Source organism: Ailuropoda melanoleuca, chromosome 19, assembly GCF_002007445.2.
Source record: "Ailuropoda melanoleuca isolate Jingjing chromosome 19, ASM200744v2, whole genome shotgun sequence".
NCBI lineage: Eukaryota > Metazoa > Chordata > Mammalia > Carnivora > Ursidae > Ailuropoda > Ailuropoda melanoleuca.
Genome location: NC_048236.1, coordinates 22,449,247 through 22,477,033, shown reverse-complemented (window position 1 = coordinate 22,477,033; position 27,787 = coordinate 22,449,247). Strand labels below are relative to the sequence as shown.

Below are 27,787 nucleotides of genomic sequence, written 5' to 3'. Positions count from 1 at the left end.
ATCAACTGCAGAGTGAGCAAGTTTCTTTTTCTTTTTCCTGTCCTTCTGTTGCCTCTGTCCTTCTCATGTTTCTGCTTATTTTACTGTGATACTGTATTAAAATAATGCCCATAAATGAGACAATTAAATGAGACTTACTCCATGTAAAGGCAGTAATTTTTTCACTGATAATTCAAGTATCATTCTTGGAACATTAGTAAGTGAAGCCAACAGTAGGTTGATAAAACTGTGTTCTTTGTGGTCATTTTTCCTATGAACATTGGTTATGATAAAAAGTTCAATCCTATGTCCAGATTTGACTCTATCTTTTTTCACTGAAGAATTTTCTGGAATACAGGAGTATACAGATGATTCTCTGTTCAAGAATACTTTCTCTAACATAAAGCTCATACTTGTTTTGTAAACCTTGACAAGTTCATAGGAGGGATAGAGCCCATTGTTAGAATTAAGGTGAGCTGCCCTTTCTTTTATTCTTCTCATTTAGGGTTTCAATTCCTACAATAAATTGTCTCATACCAATAGGTATTTTACCTTCTTTTTTTTAAAAAAACTTGGGAAGACCGCTGAAATTAATACTAATTCTGAATCTCAATGGAAAATGAGATGAAACTAGATAATATAGATGGAAAGCCAAATGACTTTAAATTATTCTCTATCTTTTTCAATAAACGCCTATAAGTTTCTGAGTCTCTAAGGCATTCCTGCTACATCTGGACCAGGGCTGTCTCCGAGTTCATTATAATTCACAACAGCTACTGGCCTTGTCTGCACTTTCAGAAACTGTAACAGCATCTGCCTTTATTTCCTGAAGCTGCAGTCTTCTCGTAAAATGTCTTTTTAGGGGAAAATCGAGATTCAGAGATCACAGTCATTTCATTTTCCAACTGAAAAGAAATACAAAGGCAGGGTTCAGTCTCGCCCTGCTGCAGAGACTGGGGGCTTCAGAGTATATGGTGAAAGGACTGTCACACAAAGCGACTCGGTGTGAGCACAGTTAGACCAGCTGGTTTTAAGTCAGACAACTTGGCAACTCTCTCATCACATTATCAGATATGCTTCTTAAGTGCTTTAATGGATATGGTTTTTTACCTCTAGAAGTTCAATTATTTTTTTAATAAACTCATGGCGCTAAGTTAAACATTTTTGTTTTTGACCAGATGAATATATAATAAATGTATGTATATATAGATTTGACCAAAAGAATATGCAGTTATATATATACTTACATTAGATATGTAATAAGTATACTTACATATACTTATATATACAATTGTGTATTTATATATTGAAGGCGTATTCCATAGAGAACATAAAGAGAATTTTCTTTGTTAGGTGCTGACATAGGGTAATCTGGGAGTGTGGCCATGATTGGTCTGCTGAGAGGTGGGCAGATAAGGATCTCCAGACAGTCCAGGTAAAGGAATTTTAAAAGCTTATGTCAAATATACTTTTGAGGGGCACCTGCGTAGCTCAGTTGTTTAGCATCTGCCTTCAGCTCAGGTCACAATCCCAAGGCCCTGGGATCGAGCCCCACATTGGGCTCTCTGCTCGGCGGGGAGCCTGCTTCTCCCTCTCCCACTCCCCCTGCTTGTGTTCCCTCTCTCACTGTCCCTCTCTCTCTGTCAAATAAATAAATAAAATCTTTAAAAAACAAAACAAAAACAAATATACTTTTGAATTTGGAAACCAAACAAAATCATGTTGTTTTCATAACACTTATTTTGGAAGATAAAGCTAAACAAAATACTTTCATTCAGTGAAAAAAACATATAATGATTTTTAATTGGTGGAAAATAATTATTTCTGAGGGTGGGAGAGTCAGAAACCCTACAGTTGGGTAGACTTTAAAAGGGGGTCCATGGATTTAAAGAGAAGGAACACAGCCCCCCTGAAGCAGAATTTAGGAAACCCTCTGTACACTTCTCTCTCTAGGCAGTAGGCAAATGAATTTAAGATCTAATAAACTATCTGTGCAAAGGAAATTTGGATACTTGAGGAAATATATCCAGATGACACAGTAAAGGTGCAAGAGCTATGAACTCATATGGGTAAGATTCAAATCCTGGCCCCACCATCTGCTAGATATGAAAATTTGTGGAAGTTGTTATTCTATCTTGGTTTCTTAATCTGTGAAATACTAATGATAATAGATCTTACCTCAGAGATACTGTGAGAAATAAATAAAATAATGTAAAGAAGTCTCCTGACAGTATTTAACACATAATAATGATTGAGTAAATGGCTATTATTAATATTGTGAGAGTTAATATTCATATATATTTCAATTAAATAGAAAATTAATTGGTTTGCTAACATGCAAATATAACTTTGTTTTTAAAGGTCAAAATTATCTAAGATATGTGTGCCTTTTAACATTTTCCACTAAATATATTTTGAATAAATAATATAAACTTCCTCAAATGAGTTCTAATTTAGTTTCATAGTAAGCCTGAGTTTAGAATAATTGAATCATCAAACTGGTTTCTTTTAAAATTATATCTTTTTACCAAATACAATAATCTGACCCTTATCTACAGGGAATACCTTCCAAGACCTAAAACCACAGATAGTACCAAACCCTATATATACTGTGTTTTTTCCTATACATACATATCTATGACAAAGCTTAATTTATAAATTAGGCACAGTAAGAGATTAACAAGAATAACTAATAATAATAGAACAATTATAATAGTGAACAATAATAATAGTGAACAATAGTGAATAGTGAATAGTGAATAATAGTGAACAATAATAATAGAACAATTATAACAATGTCCTGTAACAAAAGTTATGTGAATAGGGGCTCTCTCTATCTCTCTCTCAAAATATCTTACTGTAACGTATTCACCCTTTTTCTTGCGATGATGTGAGATGATAAAATGCCTACATGATGAAGTGAAGTGAGATGAATGACATAGGCATTGTGATGTAGCATTAGGATACTACCGACCTTCTGACCATATGTCAGAAGGAGGACCATCTGCTTCCAGAGTACAGTTGACCGCTGATAAGTAGATATTACCGTATTTATAGGTCAGGCACTGAGTTGCCACTTTTATGAATAATCTCATTGAATCCTTAGGACAAGACTAGAAGTAGATACAATATAATGCCCATTTTAAAAAAGAAAAAGCTTGGAAGAAACCAAGAGACATGCCCTAAAATTTTAGACTGAGGATTTGAGCTGGGATTCAAACATAGGCAATCAAACTCTGGGTAGTTAATATCTGAATGGTATAGTCATGGTGGTTATCATTTACTGCATACCTACTTGGTGAAAAACAGAATTTTTTTGTGTGAAAGTTTTCTTAGTAAAATAAACATTTTAGGGACAAACTGTAGGTAATTAAGCAGATAGAAACTTGGTTTTGGCATAAATTAGGCTTCATATTTACTGAACTTTCCCTATCACATTATTAGGATTAAGATAACTAGAAAATAATTATTCCTGTTTTTTAAAAATATCCCCACTTCTCAAAAAACATATCTGATACATGACATACATAAGTGAAATAGAGAATGAGGTAATTTTTTTGTTTGAAATACTCAAGTAATGAACACAAGCATGCTTTGAGTGTTATGTTTGAAGGTAACAGAGTGGGCAGGATTTGCTCCCAGGGTCCAAATCCTCACCTCATTTTCTCACTGCATACCATGAGGATATTGTGAGCACATGTGTGCATATGTGTGTGCATGCATGTGTGTATATGTGCAAGCATGTGTGTGATCTTATGCATTAAGTGATTTAGTTCTCATGGTAATTAGACCATCCAATTTACTCATCTTGACTGCCAGTGGTTTCTGTCCAATGAAGCTTACCAGAAGTCACCAGTGACTAATAACTTATAACACCTGCTGCACTTGCTACATAAGATAGCTTTTCTTACATGAACTCAGAACAGAAAATTTACCAAGTCTCTTAGGCAAAATCCTAGCTGTGCTGAATAGATGTAAAGAGGAAAGTTATTGGGTGCAGTGTGTTGGCAGTAGAGCTGCACATATAAGGTTATAATGCCCAGTACAAGTCTGTATATGGTGATGAGTATTGGAATCACAAAAGAACATAATCAGATGCTCCAGTTCTTCATCCTCCATGACTTCACATATCCCATCAATTGATTTCATAATAGAGTGTTGTTCAGTGTCCTATTTTTCTCCTGGGCCTCAGAAGAAACTAATACTTTGTTCAGTGCCTCGACTTAAAAAACTAACTGCTATCACCTAGCCAAACTTCAACGTGTAGGTTTACCTTAGAATAATGGGATTAATATGCAAATCACTTAATTTATTACGGTATCACACTGGATGTAAGTATAAGGGATAGCTAATACACAAATTCTACTCTACAGTGCTCAGAATATGCTTCACTCTATTAACATAAATCAGCTTTCTACTTTAAATATTAAACCTTAAAAAATTAAGAAAGCTTCACTTTGAGATTATACCTGAGCTACACGTTCGATGACACTTTGCGTATGGTCTTGTTCCAAGCGAGACAATTCATCTTTTTTAATTTTATCTTTTAACAGAACCATTAAGCATTTATAATTCCAAGAAAAAGAACCCCAAAGAATTACAAATCCTGAGAAGAAGATTGAAAGTTAAGCCTGGTGATGTTGTCTGAGTACTCTGTGAGATGCGTGCAAGTCACATTAAGCCAACTGTGAGAGATCCAGCTCGGAGAATATGGAATACTTTAAGAACTAATAATTTTCTTTGGAAATTTATTCAGAAAAATCAATCAAGTTATTTTCATCTTAAAACAACTTAAGTATTTTACTCCAAATATAAGTGCTCATCTTTACAATTATAATTTCAAAATTTTGAAGTTTAAAAAATTAGGAAAAATTGATATATCTTTATTGGAATGAAATATTTAAAACTTACTAACTGGCCATCTGATAACATAGTAGTTTTCTTGTTATTTTCATTCTGTATATATTCATTAGAGTTATTTTAAATAAATGGTAACCTGTGGATTATGGGAGTGAGAAAAACACTCTTCAGGTGACATTTCTGCACTCATGAGTGTTACATCCCTTTAACAGCTAAATGAAGTGACCAGTTAGAAGTAGACCTGGTACCACCAGTGACTGTGACCTTGAGAATAGGCTATGGTCAAAGACTCATGATTCTATAGGTACTGGAAGGGTATTCGCCACTAAGGAGGGTCTGTGAAAATGCATGAAACCAGGATCCAAGAGCTCAGTGTAGCCTGAAACTACTATGTTCAGCACCACTGGAAGCAGCATGAATTCTCTAATTGTCCTGTTTTCCCATAACTTACTGTGTAAAATTATATGAATCTTACTTTATATCCTATAGTAAAGAAGTCCAATTATCTATAATCTATTTTATAGTCCAAGTACTCCAGTAATTCTGTATTTTGCTTTAAAAAAAGTTCCCATATTCAAAGTAATTCCCAAAATCCCAATGATCCGAAATCCAAACAATCAGATTATTATGACGTATTTTAGGAAGAGGTTGGTGGAACGAGTGTTTGAAACAAATTTGGAATAGGGCAATCTGCCTTGGAGATAGATGACTGAGTAGTATTCTCTAGGGGAAAAAGCATTTTGAAGAAATTAGACCTTTGAACAAGTGTTTGAAGGAACTTTTACTTATGATGAAGAGTCTGCAATTAATGTCATCAGCAAGCTTAATTAAGCAAGAGGATAGCAGCCCAAATAAATATTAACTTGCAGCAAGCATCATCATTCAACAAAGATTTTACTGAATCTAGCATTTACACTACTACAGGAGGAGTAAGGAATTTGCTAATTCCTAAATAATTCTTTAATTATTCCTAATAGACTAATTCCTACAAGAAAAAAAAAGGGGGGGGAATAATTCCTAAAAGGGGGGAAAAAAAGCAGCAGCAATGTAGCAGTCAGAAATCAGACACATTTAAGGACTCAAAAAATTTCTGCCCGATAATTTCTGAACCTCCTACCACTTCATCTTCAGTTACTCTTGTGACACTTGCAGGTTAATAACCACAGGGTCAAGGCCTTCTGGATAATGAGGCACAATGGATTCACTTGATAATTAGTGCAGCTAAAACAGCTACAGAAACCAATACTAAACTTATTTTAATGAAGAAGAGCATTTTCTTAGCATCAACAAGTGAAACTTTAATAATTCAGCAGTTGAAGTTATGTGTGTGTAGGTATACACATTTATGTATCATGAAAAACAGGACAAGCTAATTGCAGTTTATATTTACAAATATAACAATTTTTTAAAGTTTCTATAAAAACTGGACTTAAATATATGGAATGAGTAAGTCATGGGAATAAAAGGCACTGCATAGGGAATATAGTCAGTGATATTGTAATAGTGTTGTGTGATGATGGATGGTAGCTATACTTGTGGTGAGCACAGCACAATGTATAGAGAAATTGAACTACTCTGTTGTACACCTGAAACAAATGTAACATTGCATTTCAACTAGGGAAGCTTTGGTGGCTCAGCTGGTTAAGCCTCTGCATTTGGCTCAGGTCATGATCCCAGGTCCTGGGACTGAATCCTGTATTAGGCTCCTTGCTCAGTGGGGAGCCTGCTTTTCCCCCTGCTTGCCTCTCCTCCTGCTTGTGCTCTCCCTCTCTGACAAATAAATAAATAAATAAAATCTTTAAAAAAAAATTGCATGTCAACCATACTCAAATAAAAAAATTAAGACAAAACAAAACAACTTAAATAAGATGCTGAACTGCAACCCTAACGTCTTGTGAGTAAATTCATCATGTAGAATTATCTTTACAGCATTAGAAAAGACAATGTGAAAATCAACCATTTTATGAGATAAATACCATATTTTTAGCATTTTATCAGCGGACTGAATATATCTCTTGTATTTTGTATAGTTATTTATAATATCTCATGTGGTACTGTATTTTTAAATGTTTAATTTTGTCTACAATGAAATATGTATTAAAAGCTATTATAGCATACATAAAATAGTGAAACTCAGAAGCCTTGGGGATCTCAGAATAATGGTTCTAGAGCAGTGATCAGCAAGTTTTTTCTGCAGAGGACCAGACAGTAAATATTTTAGACTTTACAGGCCATATGATTTCTGCCACAATTACCGAACCCTGCCACGTGGCACAAAAGCAGCCTAAAACAATATGAAAACAATTGAGCGTGGCTGTGCTCCAGCACGATGTTATTTACAAAATCAACCAGTTAGAGATTTTGGCAGCCCTGCTGCAGAGTCACAGTTCGCTGACCCCTGAAGTATCAGACTTGTTCTATGTATTTTGTCTTCCTACCTGGTACAACCTTTTACAATAGCCATGAAGCTTAATCACGTAGCAAATCCACATAACTTTTCCCCAGGAATTCCAGGAGCACCAAATTCACCTTTAATACCACCTGAACCCTAAAATATAGGAATGCTCGTTAGGAGGTTTTTTTTTCAAAGGTGTATTAAGTGCTAATGTCAAAGAGAATCTACCATTTCACAGATGAGGTGCTTCTGCTTGCTCCAAATTTTGTTCCCTGAGTCCCTTCCTCATACTGTCAACAAGTCATTCAACTATACTTTTGACAATAAATATTCAAAAAGTTAATAAGTAATAAATATCAAAGTGCTAATCAAAACTAAAATTATGCATTCTCCATACAGATGTATGTAATTTAGTCTGTCATTTCTTTTATATTTATCAAAGGCAAGGAATGATTCTATTGCTTTTATCTTAATACCTGATGCTTTCCATTCAAATAAGTCATGAAATTTTAGACTCTAAGGTACCCATATTTGTTTCCTCAGTGTGCCTGATCTTCCATTATATCCTCTAGGAAAAATCCCACAGCTGGGTGAATCCAATTGTTATCCCTGCTTTTCCATCTAAATGGGAAAAAATATTCTCAATGAAGCTGATGTATTACCTATATCTACCTTAATGGCTCTACCACAAATTCAGGCTAATAAATTTATCCTTGAAATGGTGGAAAATAATATCAACTTTTTGAATAGAGTTTCTCTATCACTAATGTGTGGTAGAGATTAAGAAACATATCAGAATTTTATGAATATATAATGCCTTTTTGCACTGATATTGTATGTTCGTTACAGATTTAAGGTACACAAGTAAATTTCAGCTTCAAGTTCCTAAAGATTAGATGAGATTATATCAGGTTGGGTAAAATGGATATAAAAATAAAATTGATACAAAAATGGATATAAAACAAAATTTAAAAATATTCAATATTAGATTAGAAAGAATAAAGAAATATTATTTATTTCTTATATTGACATAGACAGAAAGTCAAAAGTCTATATTAAATTCTACCTCTGAGAGTTTACTACTAAGGGAAGATATTTCTTCTTTCAAAAAAAATGAGAACATATTTTGATTCTATTACTTTTTATTGGTGTGGTGTGGCTACACAATGAGTATATGAGTAATGTCAGACTGAAAAGAAAATAAAAGGAAACTCATCAGTAATCCCTGAGTTAACACATTAGAATAATCAAAATGGAAATTTCCATATACTGAGGTCTGAAGGAGGGGGTAGTGAAAAGGAATCAATACAAAATTTTCTGACTAAAGAGTCAAGTAAGCTAACTTATTCCATTTTAAATTGTTTTGATTTTCTTTAGAAGTATGTCAGCAAAGCAATCATTTCATAAGCCTATACTTTTTGGGAAATTAACTGGATATGTGGAAGATAATAATTCAAACATAAACTGGAAAATTATTCCCGAAACAGAGCTCAGACCTTAGGTTCAGGGACACTGAAATTGAGCTGCTATTTTACAAAACTCTGACAGAATTTCAACTTTGAAGTGGGTAAGGGTATTAGCCACGGTCTTAAAGAACTGGGAAAGTAATGTGGTTGCTAAGTAATTAGGTTACTAACTACATTTGCTTAAAAAAAGGGGAGAATTAAAAGATTTAAAAAATTACAATAATCAAGTCTGAATGAAAGAAAAGTATTAATTGTTATTTCAAATAATGTCATCTTGCGTTTACTCTTGGACAAATGAGATGATTTGATTAGGTGCTCTATTATAGAATACTGATCACATCTAGGTGTTCAAATCCATGCAGTGGTTGAATTTCAAGCCATCTTACTCCATGAAGAGGGTCATCATTTTTATGAGAAGAAAAAACAAGGCAGTAAACCAGATTAATGAAGCATGGATGAGAACATAGGCAAGTAAAGATAAAAATTAAATTAACCCCAAACCCATTTTTTCCTAAATATTTCTGATTCTTCATTGCTAATTATCAATGAAGCTAAAACTAATCATGTCACTTCGTTTTTTAAAAGAAAAAGTGTAATACAGAACAATAGTAAGTAACCATCCTTGATGATTTAGCATATCTAGGTCTTTCTCTGTAAATTGACTCTTTGCCCTGCTTGGCAAAGTTCCCTGGGCAATTGGGGCATCAAATTTATAGGTTCTAGAAACAGCTGAGTTGATGATTTAGACTTTCTGTCAAGTGTGGTGTTCATTCATTCATTCAGCTCCTATTATGTGCTGTTCTATGTATGCTGCTCACAAAATTCCTATTCTAGTGGGGGAAATAAATAGATGCATAATGCTAACAAGTCAGGTGACACTAAAAATGCTAAGAAAGAACACAGAAGTGGAATGAAGGGATGTTTTTATAGAAAGACTTCAGAATAGGCCTTTCCTTTTTAAAGTGATATCTGAGAAAGAACATAAATGGTGTGAAGAAGAGAGCCAAGTGGCTATCTAAGGAATCCCAGGTATATGTAACCTGGTGTTAAGACCTTGGAGCAGGAGTGAACAAGGGGACAGGGTAGAACACAATATAGGGAGTGGAGAGTGGGATAGGGAGAGCTCTGCACATTATGCAAAGCCATGGAGAGAGCTTCAGTGTTTATCTTGAGAGAGACAGGAAGCCATGGATGGGTTTTGACCCATGTGGGAAAGGATTTACTTACATGCTTATTCATTATCAAATAATGTTGGGAACAGAAGACATATTTGAATGAAATACTTAAATCCTTAAGTGACCTTTTCAAGAAATTATCAATAACTTATTAATATTTACTACAAGTAGCATACAACAACACTTCAAGATTTTATATACTAATATATTTAATCAATTGCAAATTCTAAGGGATTATTTTACAAACGAAGATTAATTTGCTTTTGGCCAAGTCATGTAAGAAACTAAACTCAAGCTAAAAGGATTATTTCCACCTCTCCCTAAATATGTGAACAAGTATACTATGGATAGGAAAGCAGAGGAAACATATTTTTTCAGTACCCATTATGTGCTAGTTTCTGACACTGTGTACCTTACATGATTTTATCGCATTCCTTCTTCACAATAAACCATTGACTAGGTATTATTAAGGATCACTTTCTAAGCAAGTAAGAGGTGGATGGGATTCAATCTCAAGTGGCTCAGGCTCCAAAGAGGTAAGCCTTCTAATATACTGCCCTGCATATACCGTCCTAAATATCCCTTGTCAGTCTTATAGGCCAAAAGGAAAACCTTGAGAACATCTGGTTCCCTTAGTAACACTGCACTTCTGATCATTTCACAAAATTAACTATTCAATACGCCTTAGAGCAAAATGACTTTCAATCTTCAAGCTATGCATTATTTTGTGCACCTACTCTAATAATGAAAATTATATAGCAGACTTAAACACAGAGGAAAGTCATCTTTATTTATTGCACATTAAAGTTGCAGGATCACACAGTACAATAAGAACAGGAACAGACTCATCACCAACTCCTTAAAATGAAACAATACATCTATGTTTATTATGAGTGCCAGAAAGCTGAACACATTCATAGCCACAGTCATCTGAAGTCATAATTACACAGCAAGGGCTATGCTGGTTTAATCAAATGCTGGTGCTTATATTGAAAAAATAAAGGGATATACAAATTAATTATTTGTCTTGTTTTGTAGATCATCAATTTATTTTATCCCAGCTCTTTTTACCTTGCCACTAAAATCACTTGCAATTATGAGTTTTGTATAGTCTGGAAATTAAAACCAATGTTAATATTTTAAAAATATATCTTAAATGGTAAGTTATATAATACACTGTAACTCTAAGGTACATTTTTGTATATTTTATAGATTTGGAATACAATAAATTTGCCAATAATTATCATTTTTACTAATTCCTTCCTAGTCCTTTTCTCTTGGTTTTCTTCCTACAGAGGGAAGGAAGATTCCTTGAACAAATAATCGCTAGATTATAAACTCAGTGAGGGTAAGCCTAGTTTTCTCACTACTGCTATAGCTCCAGAACTTAGCACACTTTTTATTATAATAGGAACTCAATAAATAGTTGCTGATGTATTAATAAAAGAAAAATAAATATTTAGATGTTAAAAGAGGCATCTACTGTGTGATTAAAGAGTATGGAGGAAAGAATGAGTCTTTAAAAGGCATGTGCTCTGACAAGAGAGTCTTAATACCTAATCTCAAAAAAAATCATTTAAAGGCGATTTAATGATTTTCTTAATATTCACTTAATGTTTTTTAAAAGAGACAGGGATATTTTTAAAGTATTACACTCCTTCCAAAAGTGACATGTGAAATTTCTTCCAATGCCAGTAATCTTAAACTGATAGAACTGGTAAGGGAAAGAATGGGAAATTCAAGTTAAAAAATGGTAATGTGCATCACCTCACAATCACCAACAAGTAAGACAGATACGTGTTTTCAAAGTACTTTGTGTCAGCCTTACGATATCGGTAGAACTGATAGATGATATGCCCTCATTTACAGATGAGGTAAATGAAGCATAAAGAGACTGGGTGGCTTGGCCAAGCTCACACTGCTAACCTGAGAAGAGCTGAGATTAATCCAGATCTTTCCTACTTTATGAGTCCTCTTAATTATGTTACCATGGGCACACCATTCTACCCATGCATAGTTCTCTCAGCTGCAAAATGAGGATAAAAATATTGGGTTGAAATTCTTTATGAAGTTATAAGGGTAAAACAAGATATTTCAAGTCGGAGTGCCATTATCAAAGAACACAAATAATACTGAAGAGCTTTTCAAATATAGAGCAACCTTCAAAATGCAAACTGGATTTGACTTGTCTAGGTTCTGATCCCAGCTTGACCACTCCCCATGTGGCCTTGGGCAATAATTCAACCTCCCTAAACTTCGGTTTTGCCTTCTATGAAATAGTAACACCAATATTTAACGTGAAAAATTTTAAGAATCAAAAAGATAATTTATCTAAATCACTCTTCCCAGTGAGTCTGGCACATGGTAAGTACTCAGTAAATACTAGCTATGGCTGTAATGATTTATATGTTTAGTTTGACTGAAGTAGTCCTTAGGACTAGATATTGTTTAACTATTTTAAGTTTTCATATAATGGCATTAAGCAAAGTTATCCCAAGTAATTTGATTTAAAGGGCAAAAATAAATGTTCCATCACACCTCAAAATTCTCTCAAACACTTGCTAAAGTGCCTAAAGTTCCCATGAAAGCCACAATAGGCAGACCTTCCTTTGGGAGTCAAATACCTATGAAGCCTTTGTTGAAGCATGCTCTGCAACTGAAAAGGATCAGTCATTTCTCAAACATCAGTCTCCTACTTTTTAAAATAAGGAGGCCACTTAGATTATGTTGCTAATTTAGAACCATGGACTTCCAAGTTAAGGCATGAATGGAATTCAAATCTGTTTCACCTTGGAAAGGTGAAAAAATCAACTCCTAAACTTAGCACAAATTAATTTATCAAGTTGGCTAATAAAAGATACAACATTAAAAAGTGGAAAATGGAACACTTAAATTTTGATATGGTAGGGAGAAGGGAAAGGCAAATCTCTAAGCATAGGATATTGCCTAAAATTAGTTCAACAAAGGTGTGCTGTTTAGGAAAAGGGTTGGGAGCTAAGGAAGAATTTTCAGTGGGGATCCATCAGCAGACAAGAGAAGTCACAAGAAAAATTAATTATAAGCCAATATCCCTGATAAACATAGATGCAAGAATCCTCAACCAAACACTAGCAAAATGAATTCAAGAATAAAGTGAAAGCATTATCCACCAGGATCAAAACATTTCATTCAAAAGCAACAAAATATATATTCTTCTCCAGTGCACACAGATCATTTTTTAAGATAGATCAAATGTGGGGCACTTGGGTGGCTCAGTCAGTTAGGTCTTCAGCTCAGGTCATGATACCAGGGTCCTGGGATCAAGCCCTGCATCAGGCTCCCTGCTAAGCAGGGAGCCTGCTTCTCCCTCTCCTCCCTGTTCCTGCTCTCTCTTGCTAGCTCTGTCGCTATCTCTGTCTTTCTCTTTCAAATAAATAAATAAAATCTTAAAAAAAAAAAGATAGATCAAATGTTAGGCTACAAAACCAATCTTAATAAATTTAAGAAACTCTTTGTATTTCCCTGATAATAAGTATTTACCAAATGGATACAAAAATACTGATTCAAAGGAGCTCATGCACCCCCGTGTTTATAGCAGCATTATCAACAATAGCCAAATTATGGAAAGAGCCCAAAGGTCCATTGAATGATGAATGGATAAAGAAGATGTGGTGCACACACACACACACACACAATGGAATATTACTCAGCCATCAGAAAGAATGAACCCTTTCCATTTGCAATGATGTGGATGGAGATAGAGTGTATTATGCTAAGTGAAATAAGTCACTCAGAGAAAGACAAAGATTATATGATTTCATTCATATGTAGAATTTAAGAAATGAAACAGATGAACATAGGGGAAGGAAAAAAAGAGAGAGAGAAGCAAACCATAAGACATTCTTAACTATAGAGAACAAACGTAGGGTTGATGGAGGGAGAGAGGTTTTAGATGGACTAAATGGGCTACATGGGTGATGAGTACTAAAGAGGGCACTTGTTGTGATGAACACTGGGTGTTATATATACGTGATGAATCACTGAATTCTACTCCTGAAACCAATATTACCCTATATGCTAATTAACTATAATTTAAATAAAAACTCAAAACAAAAAAAATTAAGAAACTGACATCATATCAAACATCTCTTCCAATCACAATGGTATGAAACTTGAAATCAATTACAGGAAAAAAAACTGGAAAATTTACAAATAAGTGGACATTAAACAACATGCTATTGAATAATCAATGGGTTAAAGAAAAATCAAAAGAGAAATAAAAAAAATACCTGAGACAAATGAAAATGTAAATATAGCATACCAAATTGTGGGATACAGCAAAAGGAATTCTAAAAGGGAAGTTCATAATGATAAATGCCTACCACAACTGACAAGAAAAGTCTCAAATAAACAACCTAATTTTACACCTCAAGGAACTAGAGAAAAAAAAAAAGCCCAAAGTTAGTAGAAGGAAAGAAATAACAAAGCATACCACAGAAATAAATTAAATGGAGACTAAAAACATAATAGAGATCAATGAAACTAAGAGGTGGTTCTTTGAAAGAGAAACAAATTTGACAACTCTTAAGTAGACTCATTAAGGAAAAAAAAAGGGAGGACTCAAAATCAAAAATGAAAAAGAAGTTAAACTGATACCACAGAAATATAAGGGGTCATGAGACTACTATGAACAATGATATGTCAACAAAGTGGACAACCGAGAAGAAATGGATAAATTCCTAGAAAAATACCTCCTACCAAGACTGAATCATAATAAACAGAAAATCTGAGCAGACTAATTAGTAATAATGAGATTGAATCATTAATCAAAAATATCCCAAAAAACAAAACTACAGGACAGAGAGCTTCACTGGTGAATTCTACCAAACATCCAAAGAAGAATTAACATCAATCCTTCTCAAACTCTTCCAAAAAATATAATAATAGAGAACTCTTCCAAACCCATTTTATGAAGCCAGAGTTACTCTGATATCAAAATTAGACAAGCATGCCACAAATAAAGAAAATTACAGGCTAATATCCTGATGAACATATATGAAAAATTTCTCACAAAATATTAGCAAAAAGAATTCAACAATTTATTATTATTATTTTTTAAAGATTTTATTTATTTATTTGACAGAGAGAGACACAGCCAGTGAGAAAGGGAACACAAGCAGGGGGAGTGGGAGAGGAAAAAGCAGGCTCCCAACAGAGCAGGGAGCTTGATGCAGGGCTCGATCCCAGGACCCTAGGATCATGCCCTGGGCTGAAGGCAGATGCTTAACGACTGAGCCACCCAGGTGCCCCATAATTCATCAATTTATTAAAAGTATCATACACCATGATCAAGTGGGATTTATTACAGGCATGCAAGGATGGTTCAATATGATACATCACATTAATGAAATGAAAGATAAAAATCATATGATTTTCTCAATAGATGCAAGAAAAGTATTTGACAAAATTCAACATTCATATATGATAAAAACTCTCAACAGTGTGTACAGAGGGAAACTACCTCAACATAATAATGTCTATATATGACACGCCCACAGCTAACACCATACTCAATGGTGAAAAGCTGAAAGTCTTTCCTTGAAGATCAGGAACAAGACAAGGATTCCCAATCCCATCACTACTATTCAACATAGTATTGGAAGTCCTAGCCAAAACAATAGCCATGAAAAAGAAAGAAAAGACATCCAGATTGGAAAGAGATAAATGAAACTGTCACTCACTATTTGCAGATGACATGATTTTATGTATAGAAAACTGTAAAGACTGCATCAAAAAACTGTTAGAACTAATTAACAAACTCAGTAAGGTTGTAGAGTACAAAATCAAGACTCAAAAATCTGTTGTGTTTCTATACACTAATCGTGAACTATCAGAAAGAGAAATTTAAAAATCTTAACTATAATTGCATCAAAAAGAATAAAATTCCTAGGAATAAATTTAACCAAGGAGGTGAAAGACATGTATATTGAAAGCTATAAGAAATTAACAAAAGAAATTGAAAACACAAATGGAAAGATATTCTATGGTCATGTATTAGAAGAATTAGAAGAAATCAATATTGTTCAAATAGCCACACTACCCAAAGTGATCTATAGATACAGTACAATCCCTATCAAAATGGCATTTTTCAAAGACATAGAAGAAATCATTCTAAAATTTGTATGGAACCATAAACAAATCAGGTAGCCAAAGCGTTCTTGAAAAAAAAGAACGAGCTGGAGACATCATGCTCCCTGATTTCAAACTATATCACAAAGCTATAGTAATTAAAGCAGTAGAATATTGGCAACAAAACAGATACATAGATCAATGGAATAGAAAAGAGAAACAAGAATTAAACCCATACATAAATGGTCAATTAATTTATGACAAAGAAGCCAACAATATACAATGTTGAGAAAACTGGACAGCTATATGCAAAAGAATAAAATTTGACCACTATCTTACACTATGTTACACAAGTAATTCAAAATAGATTAAAGACCTGAATGTAACATCTGAAATCAGAAAACTCCTAGAAAACATAAGCACTAAACTCCTTGACATAGGTCTTGGTGATCATTTTTAAATCTGACACCAAAAGGAAAAATAAACAAGTAGAACTATACCATACTAAAAAGTTTCTGCACAGCAAAGGAAACCATCAAAAAATGAAAAGACAATATACTGAATGGAAAAAAATATATATAAATCACATATCTGATAAGGGGTTAATATCCAAATATATAAAGAGCTCATACAATTCCATTGCAAAAAAATTGAAAATCCAATTTAAAAATGGGCAGAAGACCTGAATAGACGTTTCTTCAAAGAAGACATATAGATGACTAACTGGTACCTGAAAAGATGCTCAACATCATTAATTATCAAGGAAATAACAAATCAAAACCACAATGAGATATCACCTCACATCTGTTAGAATAGCTATCATTAAAAATACAAGCAATAACAAGTGTTTGTGAGGTTGTGGAGAGAGAGAAACCTTCAGCACTGTTGGTGGGAAGGTAAATTGTACAGCCATTATGGAAAACAGTATGGACATTCTTCAAAAAATTAAAAATAAAATATGATCCAGGAATTCCACTTTTGGGTATTTATCTGAAGAAAATAAAATCATTAACTCGAAAAGATATATGCACCTCCACATTCATTGCAGTATTATCTACAGTAGCCAAGATATGGTAACAATTTAAGTGTCCATCAATGAATGAATGGATAAAGAAGATGTGATACACATACATGCACAGACACACACACACACACACACACACACACACACACACGAATATTATTCAGCCACAAAAAAGAGTAAAGCCTTGCCATTCATGACAACATGGATGGACCTCAAAGGCATTAATATTAAGTATGTGAAATAAGCCAGACAGTGAAAAACCAATACTATATGATCTCTCATATATGTGGAGGAAATAAAAGAAAGAGAGGGAGAGGGAGAGAGGAAGAGAAGAGAAGAGAAGAGAAGAGAAGAGAAGAGAAGAGAAGAGAAGAGAAGGAAGAAAAAAGAAAAGCAAAGAGAAAAGAAAAAAAAGAAGAAAAAAAGAAAACCAAGCTCATAGATACAGAGAACAGACTGCTGGTTACCAGAGGTAGGGATTGGAGGTTGGAGAAATGGGTGAAGGGAGTAAAATTTTTTAAAAAATAAAATAAATAGATAAATAAACAAACAAATGATAGGAAGCTAAAAAATAATCTTTAGTGGGGATCCATCGGCACACAAGAGAAACAAGAGTTCAAGTATTTGGAAAACAGAATGCTAGAGAAGGCTAGGGCACAACAGAAAAATAAACTTTCTTACTTTACAATTTTGCTTAAAGTTTATAAATACAAAGATGTGGGTTTCCACATCTTTTCAAATTTTAGTTCTAATAGGAACTCAAAAGCAGATTTGAATGCTGATGTAGTCTTCCTTATTTCAGCAACCAGCACTTAAATATAGTCCTTAATAGACTTTAATGGAAATGTGCATTTGTATGGGACATAGAGATATGAGATGGATGCATTTTTAAGTCGCTTTTGAACAAATCCACTTTCATCCTGAGAGTGTTTTGAGGTATCTTACCAGTTCTCCTTTATCCCCTTTCTGACCAGGTGAGCCTGGAGTTCCTGGTAATCCCGCTTCTCCCTGAGCAAAAATGAATCCTGTGTTATCAAACAGTTTGTCACATTGAGCTAAAGACTAATAGTTTATACATACGAAGGTGACAATAGTAGGATAAAGCTTTGCTCTCCTCTGAGCTGATGTTGGTCCCTCTGCTGGAATGCCCTTCCCTTCCTCAGGAGGCTCAGTACCCTCCCTCTTCCATATGCCATTTGGCATCATCTCCTCCATGAGACTTTCCACGGACTGGGACACGTGATGCTCCTCCATGGCCCCTGCACCTTGTACTTGCCTTTCTCACGGAGCTTATGATACAGTAGTGGTCGCTAGAAGAAATGTAAGGTTCCTCTAAACTTTTAGATCACCCCCATATCTATTCGTCCAGCCAGGAGTGAAGTGGCAGCTGGATGTGTTAAGTCTCTAAGGGCATGAAGTAAGTCACAATGCTAGGAAACATTCTGCTCTAGGAACCAGGGCTAGTTTTTCTTTTCCTTTTGCTTTTCCTTTCCTCAGGTATGAGCATAGAGGAACGCCATCAAGAAATCACTTAGCCTCCTTGTAGCACAGCCTCATGACTGCCATTAACATTCATAAAAGAAGTTTATGTAGGTTCACAGGACCACTCTTCCTGACCAGGGGACCATACTGGTACAAATGAAGCAAATTCTTTAATATTCTCCGCCTATTTCCTAGAGTATCAGCACACATCAAAGAAATCCTATATAGAGTATCTGTGTGTTAAAGAGCAGGCTCTGTTTTCTTCAACTGTGAACATCCTGAGCAGAAGCCTATTCCAGGCTGAGTTAAGTACTCAATATTTGTCTGTTGTCCAGGGGGGTCCCCCCTTTACCTTTCTATCCATTCTAATTCACAGACTGGAAAGAAAGTCTGATGGCTTCAGAACTATTCAGAAAAAAAATCCAGGAAATCCTATCCCCAATTCCCTTCTCTTAACCCACCCCAGTGACAGAGTGGCTTATGTATTTGATTCAACTAGCACTAAAGGTCAAGACACATTCTGTGCACTGGGGCCACATCCAAGGGGCCTGGCTCAATCTGTGTCATGGCTTTTCAGTGGGCATAGATTGAAACAAGCAAACCTTGTTTGGAATGCACTGGCACCGGTCTTGAAGTTCCTGCTTTGCTGGCAGATAGGCAGACATTTTACTGGCGTGAGCGGGTAGCGGTGATGATGCAGTACTTCCATAGCCATCCTGCTCTGGACACTAAAATCCAGAGAAATGATTAGGGTCCATTCCAAACATGCTAACATCCCAAATACTGGCTCCCACCAAACTCGGGATGACTCAACTTGCCTGCAAGAACTGCCTTCTAAGGAGCCCAAAGTTGACACTGGTATGTGAAAGTTTATAATGCCTTTGCTCTTTCACTAGGCCCCCGATGCGTTTTATTACACTGACAACATGCTAGAAATGCACTAAAATATTGGTTTGTTGAGGAATTCTAAAGCTTTTATAAATGACTTCATGATGAGTACAGTAACATCAAACATTCACAATAACTGCTTTGTTACAATAAAATAATTATACATATTACACCTGTGTATGTGTTTGTGGAACAAAATTTAAAATAAAAGAAAGCAGGATGCCTGGGTCATGATCTTAAGCGTCTTCCTTTGGCTCAGGTCATGATCCCATGCTCATGGGATCGAGTCCTGCATCGGAGCAGGGAGCCTGCTTCCTCCTCTCCTTCTCCCCCTGCTTGTGTGCTCTCTCTCTGTCAAATTTTTAAAAAAATCTTAAAAATAAATAAATAAAATAAAATACTTATAGAGGCTTAAAAAAAATAAAAGCAAGCAACTTGAACTTTTAGAACATCATTTACTCCAACAAGATGATTGTAAAGGCATGTAAAAGTAGCAAATATATTCTTTTAATACTCCAGGATGGTATATATTTAAAGTATATACTAGTCTTGGTCTTTAAAGTCCATTGTCCTTTAAAGTTATTAAAACGTCTCCACTATAACAGACAAGTGGTAAATTTTATACTTAAGCAGTGGGTTCAGAACATGTGGGATAACATGAAGTAAAACTTAGTTACAAAACAATGAACTTTTTTTCCTCTCAAAAATAAATCCAGACAGGGAGGATAAATAAATGCATCCCTTCCTCTCCACATCATTTAGCAGGCTCCTCACCACGGTCTGTAACTCTGAATTTGTAATTTTACAAACCTGCAATTTCATAACTCTGAATTTGCAATTTAGGGGAAAGGGTTTACACATTACTTTGTATACTATGAATCATATATGCTTGGAAAAGTATTATCAGGATACAAAACAAAAAGATTGTCAGTGGTCATTTATTATGGTAAGACTACAGTTGATAATTACTTCCTTCTTCGAATTTGGCTGTATTTTCCAAGTTTTCTATAATAAACATACATAATTTTTTAAAAAGATTTTATTTATTTATTTGACAGAGAGCACAAGTAGGGGGAGCAGCAGAGAGAGGGCGAGAAGCAGGCTCCCCACTGAGCAAGGAGCCCCATGTGGGACTCAATCCTAGGACCCTGGGATCATGACCTGAGCCGAAGGCAGACACTCAACTGACTGAGCCACCCAGGCACCCCAACATACATAATTTTTAAAACAAAAAATTCTTTTGAAAAAAATGGGTAGCACTCTAATGCTCATGAAAACAATAAAAACTGTAAGAAAAATAACACCCAGACACACTGGGACTAGTTTCCTTGGTCCACCACATTTACATCTATCACATTTACTCTCTCCAGATTTAATAATTAGCTATTCTGTTACCTTAATAAGTTTCCAAGCCCACAAGTCTAAAGGTCATATTAGAATGAAACATGATTATCACCAGAATAGTCCATTTATCTCCTATGATTTGATATGATTTTTCAGCAACTTCCTGTTCTACTTACCAGTTACCACTTAGATGACCAAGACCAAATTTGAGTTCACAATTTTGGTCTGGATAACTAATTTACTATATTAAACTGGGGATTTAAATAACTTTAAAACTATGTCTCAGGAGTCACTACAAAACTTTCCACACTCTCCAAAAAGTGCCTAAAGGGAACATAAAATTGTACAAGGGCTCTTCCCTTCATAAAACCTCTGGTTTTGATTTGATGCATATTTAGTTAATTGGCCTTACAAATTTTAATCACATTTCTCATTTATTTTCAACAAATGTTGCTGATTTTCTCCTTCTGTCTATGTCTGTAGTCATGGAACTTTACAGAAACAGAAAATCTAATTAATAGAAGAAAAGAACTATACTTACAGATTATCTTGAATAAATTTCACCCTTGACCATGTTATAAAATATTAATAACAAAAAATATGTCTAATTTGAAATTTCAGGATAAAATTAAATTTTTAAGCAAGTACATTAAAATTTTCTGAATTCAAAACATTTTAAAAAAAGTTGGTGTCAGAATTATAAAAGATACACTTAAAGGGCTTTCATATAATTATTTATCTTCCAAACTATATACTCCCATTTGTAAAATGTACCATGTTTCTATTTTCTGCCACTTGTTAACAGAATGGTGATGTCCCTTCAAATAATTATCAGCAGGAAAAAAGCAGGCTTTTGTTTTTTTTTCCTATAGTCAGAGATGAATTCCTACCTTATTTTCCACACTTTAACTCCTAAATAATCATTTTAGATGTGATTAATTTTTTCCATAATTTGTGAGGTTATGTTATTGTTTTTAATAATCAAACCACTCCATTAAATCTATCACCTATACTTCCTTAAACAGTTTTCTCATAATTTGAATTGAAAATATCTATTATGTGATGATACAGAGTAAAAACTACTGGTCAAAAATACAGCATTTAGATATATCAGAACATTGTTATGTTACTTTTCAGCCAGGGAGAGTATTATTTTAAGAGCTCTTATATCCTAAAGGAATAGTTAATTTAAAAAATAAACTTTCAGAGAATTAACATCTTCAAAATTTAAATATGTGGCTCCAGGAAGTCTAGGTATTTCAAGTCTGTAGATTGGCATCATAAATGATCTTTTTAGATATTTATAGAAAGATATTTGGCTGGCTTTCATTTTACTTGGAATGAAAGCCATAAACTGGGTTGGAGATATGCTTTCTAAAACCAAGTTACATAAGCAAGACAAATAATTTTGAAAAACTTAGCTATGTTTTGAATCAGTCACATTATTATTCTACTACCCACAGTAAGTGACAGAAGTTAAAAATATTTTTGAATTACTAAACTGTCAATAAAATTTTCATGTAAGTATAGAACTTCTGGGAAATCTAAAATACAAAGAAAACATGGCTGTTAACTATTAGTCTACAGTGCACTGAGATGAACAAAATCAATTCAGCTCATAGAAAGTGTTAAAAAATCCAGACATCTTCTGAATTCATGAGTAGCCTAAGATTCGCAGCCAATGCAAAATTCTGAGATAAAATGAAACTTGTTTATTTTCTATAACTTTTTGCAAGGTATTGAAGTTAACTTTTGTTTATAAAATTTAAATGCATTGTCTTGCATAGTCAAATGAAACACCACCTAGTAACATATTCATTATGTAGAATTAAGAATGAGGACTCCAATTAATGACTATTCTTCTTAACTAAAACTAATTTAACACCATTGTCTTCAAAAGAGCCAATAAATATTAAAATTTGATTATGTACCACCTACTGTACTAGGCCCTTTTTATGAATTATTTTAGTTAACTGAAGATAGATGATCAATTTTTGACAGATTAGTAACTAATCAAGTACCATGACGTTGAAACTTCNACCATTATAATGAGAGACCATTATAATGAGAGATAGAAAAAGTACTGAATATTTTTTAATGGAAGATTGGTATAAAAAAGTAACAGTTGTTCAGTTAGGTTGGGAATATTAAGAATGGAGGCTAAGTAACTGAGTTTATGTTTTGTTGCCAACAGGGAATGACCAAAAGCTTTGAGAAAGAGATGAATAGAGGGAAGGGAATGTGCCTTATTCATATCTGTTATTGCCTTGTTCTTTGGCACAATGTCTAGAAGATCAATGTTTTTGAATAATTAATGTTTGGCAAGAGAAAGTAAATGCATATATAAAGCAATGATTCAGAGACTTATTCTGGTTACACTGGAAAGAAAAAGGTCTAGAGAGAGGGAAGGCAGTTGACATGATAATGCAACAATCCAGGCATGAGATAAAGGTGGACTAGGTCAGTAACAGGGAAAAGGAAGATGAAAAATCTATCACAGGGAGCCTGGGTGGCTCAGTCAGTTTAAAGTCTGACTTTGGCTCAGGTAATGATCTCGGGGTCCTAGAATCAAGCCCTGCATTGGGCTCCCTGCTCAGCATGGAGCCTGCTTGTCCCTCTCCCTCTTCTGCCCCTCCCCTCTGTGTATGCACTCTCTCTCTCTCTCAAATAAATAAAGTCTTAAAAAAAATCTATCATAAAGAAAACTATCCAGGATAGATGACGGGCTAGAAGAGGAAAATGAGTAAGAATAAGGTATGATCACAGATGTAAAACTCTCTGCAACTGGAAAATGATGAAGCTACTGTCAGAACATAGTTTAGGGAGAAAGTCATAAATTCTCTCATATATGTTGAGTCCAAAGCGAGGACATATCATTCCCAAAGTTCAAGACAAAACACTGGGATTCAAACTGTGGAAAGAAACTATGTGAGAGCACAATGAGGGGTCTCTTACTTGGAACAATTACTCACCTGGCTTCAACAGACGCTATTCAGTGTTGCCCTACATTTGCACTCTATGGACTAGGCAACTGGCGTTCTATATTCTTCGCAAGCCAAGAAAATTAACTTACCTTAGTATCCGATATTTCGCAACATGTTTCTTGCGCTATGAAGTTTGAGTTACAGTAGATTTTAAATTGGTGAAGTTCAATCTATTAAAAAAGTAGTAATAAGACACATCATTAGTTTTCTTGAAAGTAACATGTAGGCACTTAAGAACTGTTGTAATTTAACGGGAAAGATAAAAGAAGCTAATACAAATAAATTATTGGTAGATACTTTTAATGCTTTTATTTAATTTAGGATTCATGATTTTATGGGCCATTTGAGAAAGAGACATGGATTCAATTATTGAGATAGATCTCTAGATAAAGGAAATCAGGTAATGAAAGCAACTGCAAATCTTTGCTGCTAATTTCATACAAAGAAGAAGTATTTAATTAAAGAGAGGTATTGTTACGGATTACAAGAAAGTATGCCCACAAGATGAGAAATTTTTCAAAGTAAAAAACTGTGGAGAAAAAGTAAAGTCAAAGGTATGAACACACAATGGAAAAGGCTTTCTCAGTAGTTCCAGAGTTCTTATCTGAGGCACTGAAACAGATGCTCACTTCTCAGTAAAAATTTAAAAAGTACTTAGTTTTCATCTATATTTCATGGATTCTGTCTGATATCTACAGATTTTATACTATATTGGGATAACCCTAAGCAATACTCACATTTATTTATAATTTTATAATTATTTACAAAAATAATCGGTTCCTTCTATTTGCTTAGAAGATTCATATTTTTTGGCATTGGATGTGAAATAAAAACTTCAGAAAAGTACAATCATGCCTTTGAATGCAAGATCAAGCAACTATGTGAGAAATAAATACTACAGACTATTGAAAAAATTTCAATAGGATAGACATGTAAATTGGCTATTTTAAGCGACATTGCGGTTGCAAACTTAATAATTTAATTAATAATTAATTGTACAATGATGTCACATATCATATAGGTCAGGAACAACCTCTTTCCCCTCTCCTCCTCCTGCCTGCCCTTCTCTCCTTGCCTCTCTCTACCTCTTCCTCTGCTTTCCAGTATTACAGAGCTAGACTATGTATTACTTTGATGTCAATAAACATGTTCTATAGAAGGATCCAACTGTTACATTACAATAATTAATCCTACCAGAATGGAAAGCAGATATCTTCAGTGAGTTCTGAAATTCTACCCAATACCAAAAAAAGCAAAAAAAGAAGAAAAAAAAAAACCAAAATGGCTGTTAACTATTAGTCTACAGTGCACTGAGATGAACAAAATCAATTCAGCTCATAGAAAGTGTTAAAAAATCCAGACATCTTCTGAATTCATGAGTAGCCTAAGATTCGCAGCCAATGCAAAATTCTGAGATAAATGAAACTTATTTATTTTCTATAACTTTTTGCAAGGTATTGAAGTTAACTTTTGTTTATAAAATTTAAATGCATTGTCTTGCATAGTCAAATGAAACACCACCTAGTAACATATTCATTATGTAGAATTAAGAATGAGGACTCCAATTAATGACTATTCTTCTTAACTAAAACTAATTTAACACCATTGTCTTCAAAAGAGCCAATAAATATTAAAATTTGATTATGTACCACCTACTGTACTAGGCCCTTTTTATGAATTATTTTAGTTAACTGAAGATAGATGATCAATTTTTGACAGATTAGTAACTAATCAAGTACCATGACGTTGAAACTTCAATCCCAGTTTAATGATGCTTTCTTATTCATTAGTTGCTCTGGAATCCTTAACTGACACAGCGCTTTATGAGGACAATGCTTAGGGTTAAGTCTATACTGGCTCTTGTCAGACAGAATTTGTTAAAAAAAAATCCTGTGTATCAGTTTTGTCACCTATTTCTTTCTCACAAAAGTAACCAGGTAGTATACATAAAATAAAACCCAATTGTTAGAAGTTTTTTCAATACCATACATCCAGAGTAAATAAAACATTTTTATATTACAATAGATCTTATGAATCATAGAGCTTGCATGGAGATGATAAAAAATTAGTCCACTGAGACTTTCAGTAAGACTACGAGTCTTTATAGAATAAAATATGTATTTTATTTGCTTAACTCAAACACCATCTCATAAATAAGCTGCATGCATAATAATATGGCTTTATTTTTTTTATTTTTGTCTTTTTTTCATTTATTTTTAAAAATTTTAATTCTAGTATAGTTAACATATAGTGTTATATTAGTTTCAGATGTAGAATATAGTGATTCAACAATTCTATACATTACTCGGTGTTCCTCGTGGTAAATGTACTATTAATGCCCTTCACCTATTTCACCTATCACCCACCCACCTCCCCTCTGGTAACCATCAGTTTCTTCTCTACAGTTAAGAGTCTGTTTCTTAGTTTGTCTTTTTTCTTTATGTTTGTTTTTGTTTCTTAAATTTTACATATGAGTGAGATCATATGGTATTTGTCTTCCTCTAACTTATTTCACTTAGCATTATACCCTCTAGATCCATCCATGTTGTAGTGAATGCCAAGATTTCATTTTTTTGTGTGACTAATATTCCATTTTATGTGTGTGTATATATATATGGTTCTAATATATATGTTCATGGAATATATATATGGAGAGAGAGAATAGAATAGATATAATATAGATTCTAATATATATATCCTAATATATATTCATATATGTATTCTAATATATTTATATATTCTAATATATTCATATATGTATGCTAATATATTCATACATATTCTAATATATATGTTTGCATACATATATAGTAGTTCTAGTCTTAATTTTTTAAAGAACCTCCATACTATTTTCCTCAGTGGCTGCATGAGTTTGCATTTTCACCAGTGTACAAGGATTCCTTTTTTTTTGGCATCCTCACCAACACTTGTGGTTTCTTGTGTTTTTTATTTTAGTGATTCTGACAGGTGTGAGGTGATATCTCAATTGTGGTTTTGATTTGCATTTCCCTGATGATGAGTGATGTTGAGCATGTTTTCATATGTCTGTTGGCCATCTGTATTTCTTCTTTGGAGAAATGCCTGTTCATGTCTTCTGCCCATTTTTTAAATTGGATTATTTGTTTTTTGGGTGTTGAGTTTGATAAATTCTTTACATATTTTGGATACTAACTCTTTATCAGATATGTCATTTGCAAATATCTACTCCCATTCAATAGGTTGTCCTTGAGTTTTGTTGATGATTTCCTTTGCTGTGCAGAAGCTTTTTTTTAAATGAAATCTCAATAGTTTATTTTTGCTTNATTGCGGTTGCAAACTTAATAATTTAATTAATAATTAATTGTACAATGATGTCACATATCATATAGGTCAGGAACAACCTCTTTCCCCTCTCCTCCTCCTGCCTGCCCTTCTCTCCTTGCCTCTCTCTANATTGTGGTTTTGATTTGCATTTCCCTGATGATGAGTGATGTTGAGCATGTTTTCATATGTCTGTTGGCCATCTGTATTTCTTCTTTGGAGAAATGCCTGTTCATGTCTTCTGCCCATTTTTTAAATTGGATTATTTGTTTTTTGGGTGTTGAGTTTGATAAATTCTTTACATATTTTGGATACTAACTCTTTATCAGATATGTCATTTGCAAATATCTACTCCCATTCAATAGGTTGTCCTTGAGTTTTGTTGATGATTTCCTTTGCTGTGCAGAAGCTTTTTTTTAAATGAAATCTCAATAGTTTATTTTTGCTTCTGTTTCCCTTGCCTCAGAAGACCTATCCAGAAAAAAAAGTTGTTATGGAAGAAGAAATTACTGCCTGTGCTCTCTTCTAGAATTTTTATTGTTTCAGGTCTCACATTTCGGTCCTAATCCATTTTGTTTATTTTTATGTATGGTTTAAGAAAGTGGTTCAATTTCACTCTTTTGCCTGTGGCTGTCCAGTTTTCCCAACACCATTTCTTGAAGACGTTGTCTTTTCCCCATTACATATTCTTGCCTCTTTGTTGAAGATTAATTGACCATATAGTTGTGGGTTTATTTCTGGGCTTTTTATTCTATTCTATTGATCTATGTGTCTATTTTTTT

General features: G+C 34.0%; 1 protein-coding gene across 1 annotated transcript in view; it reads right to left on the bottom strand.

Moving 5' to 3' along the window:
- The window catches only part of COL19A1 (collagen type XIX alpha 1 chain), a 312,582-nt gene that overhangs the window by 232,835 nt on the left and 51,960 nt on the right, over nt 1-27,787 (bottom strand). Inside the window, exons 7-9 of the mRNA XM_034648272.1 lie at nt 23,795-23,875; nt 19,092-19,217; nt 17,953-18,015 (exon numbers count right to left, since the gene is read on the bottom strand). Of these exons, the coding sequence (XP_034504163.1) occupies nt 17,953-18,015; nt 19,092-19,217; nt 23,795-23,875 (270 nt within the window). The remainder of the gene's footprint in view (nt 1-17,952; nt 18,016-19,091; nt 19,218-23,794; nt 23,876-27,787) is intronic.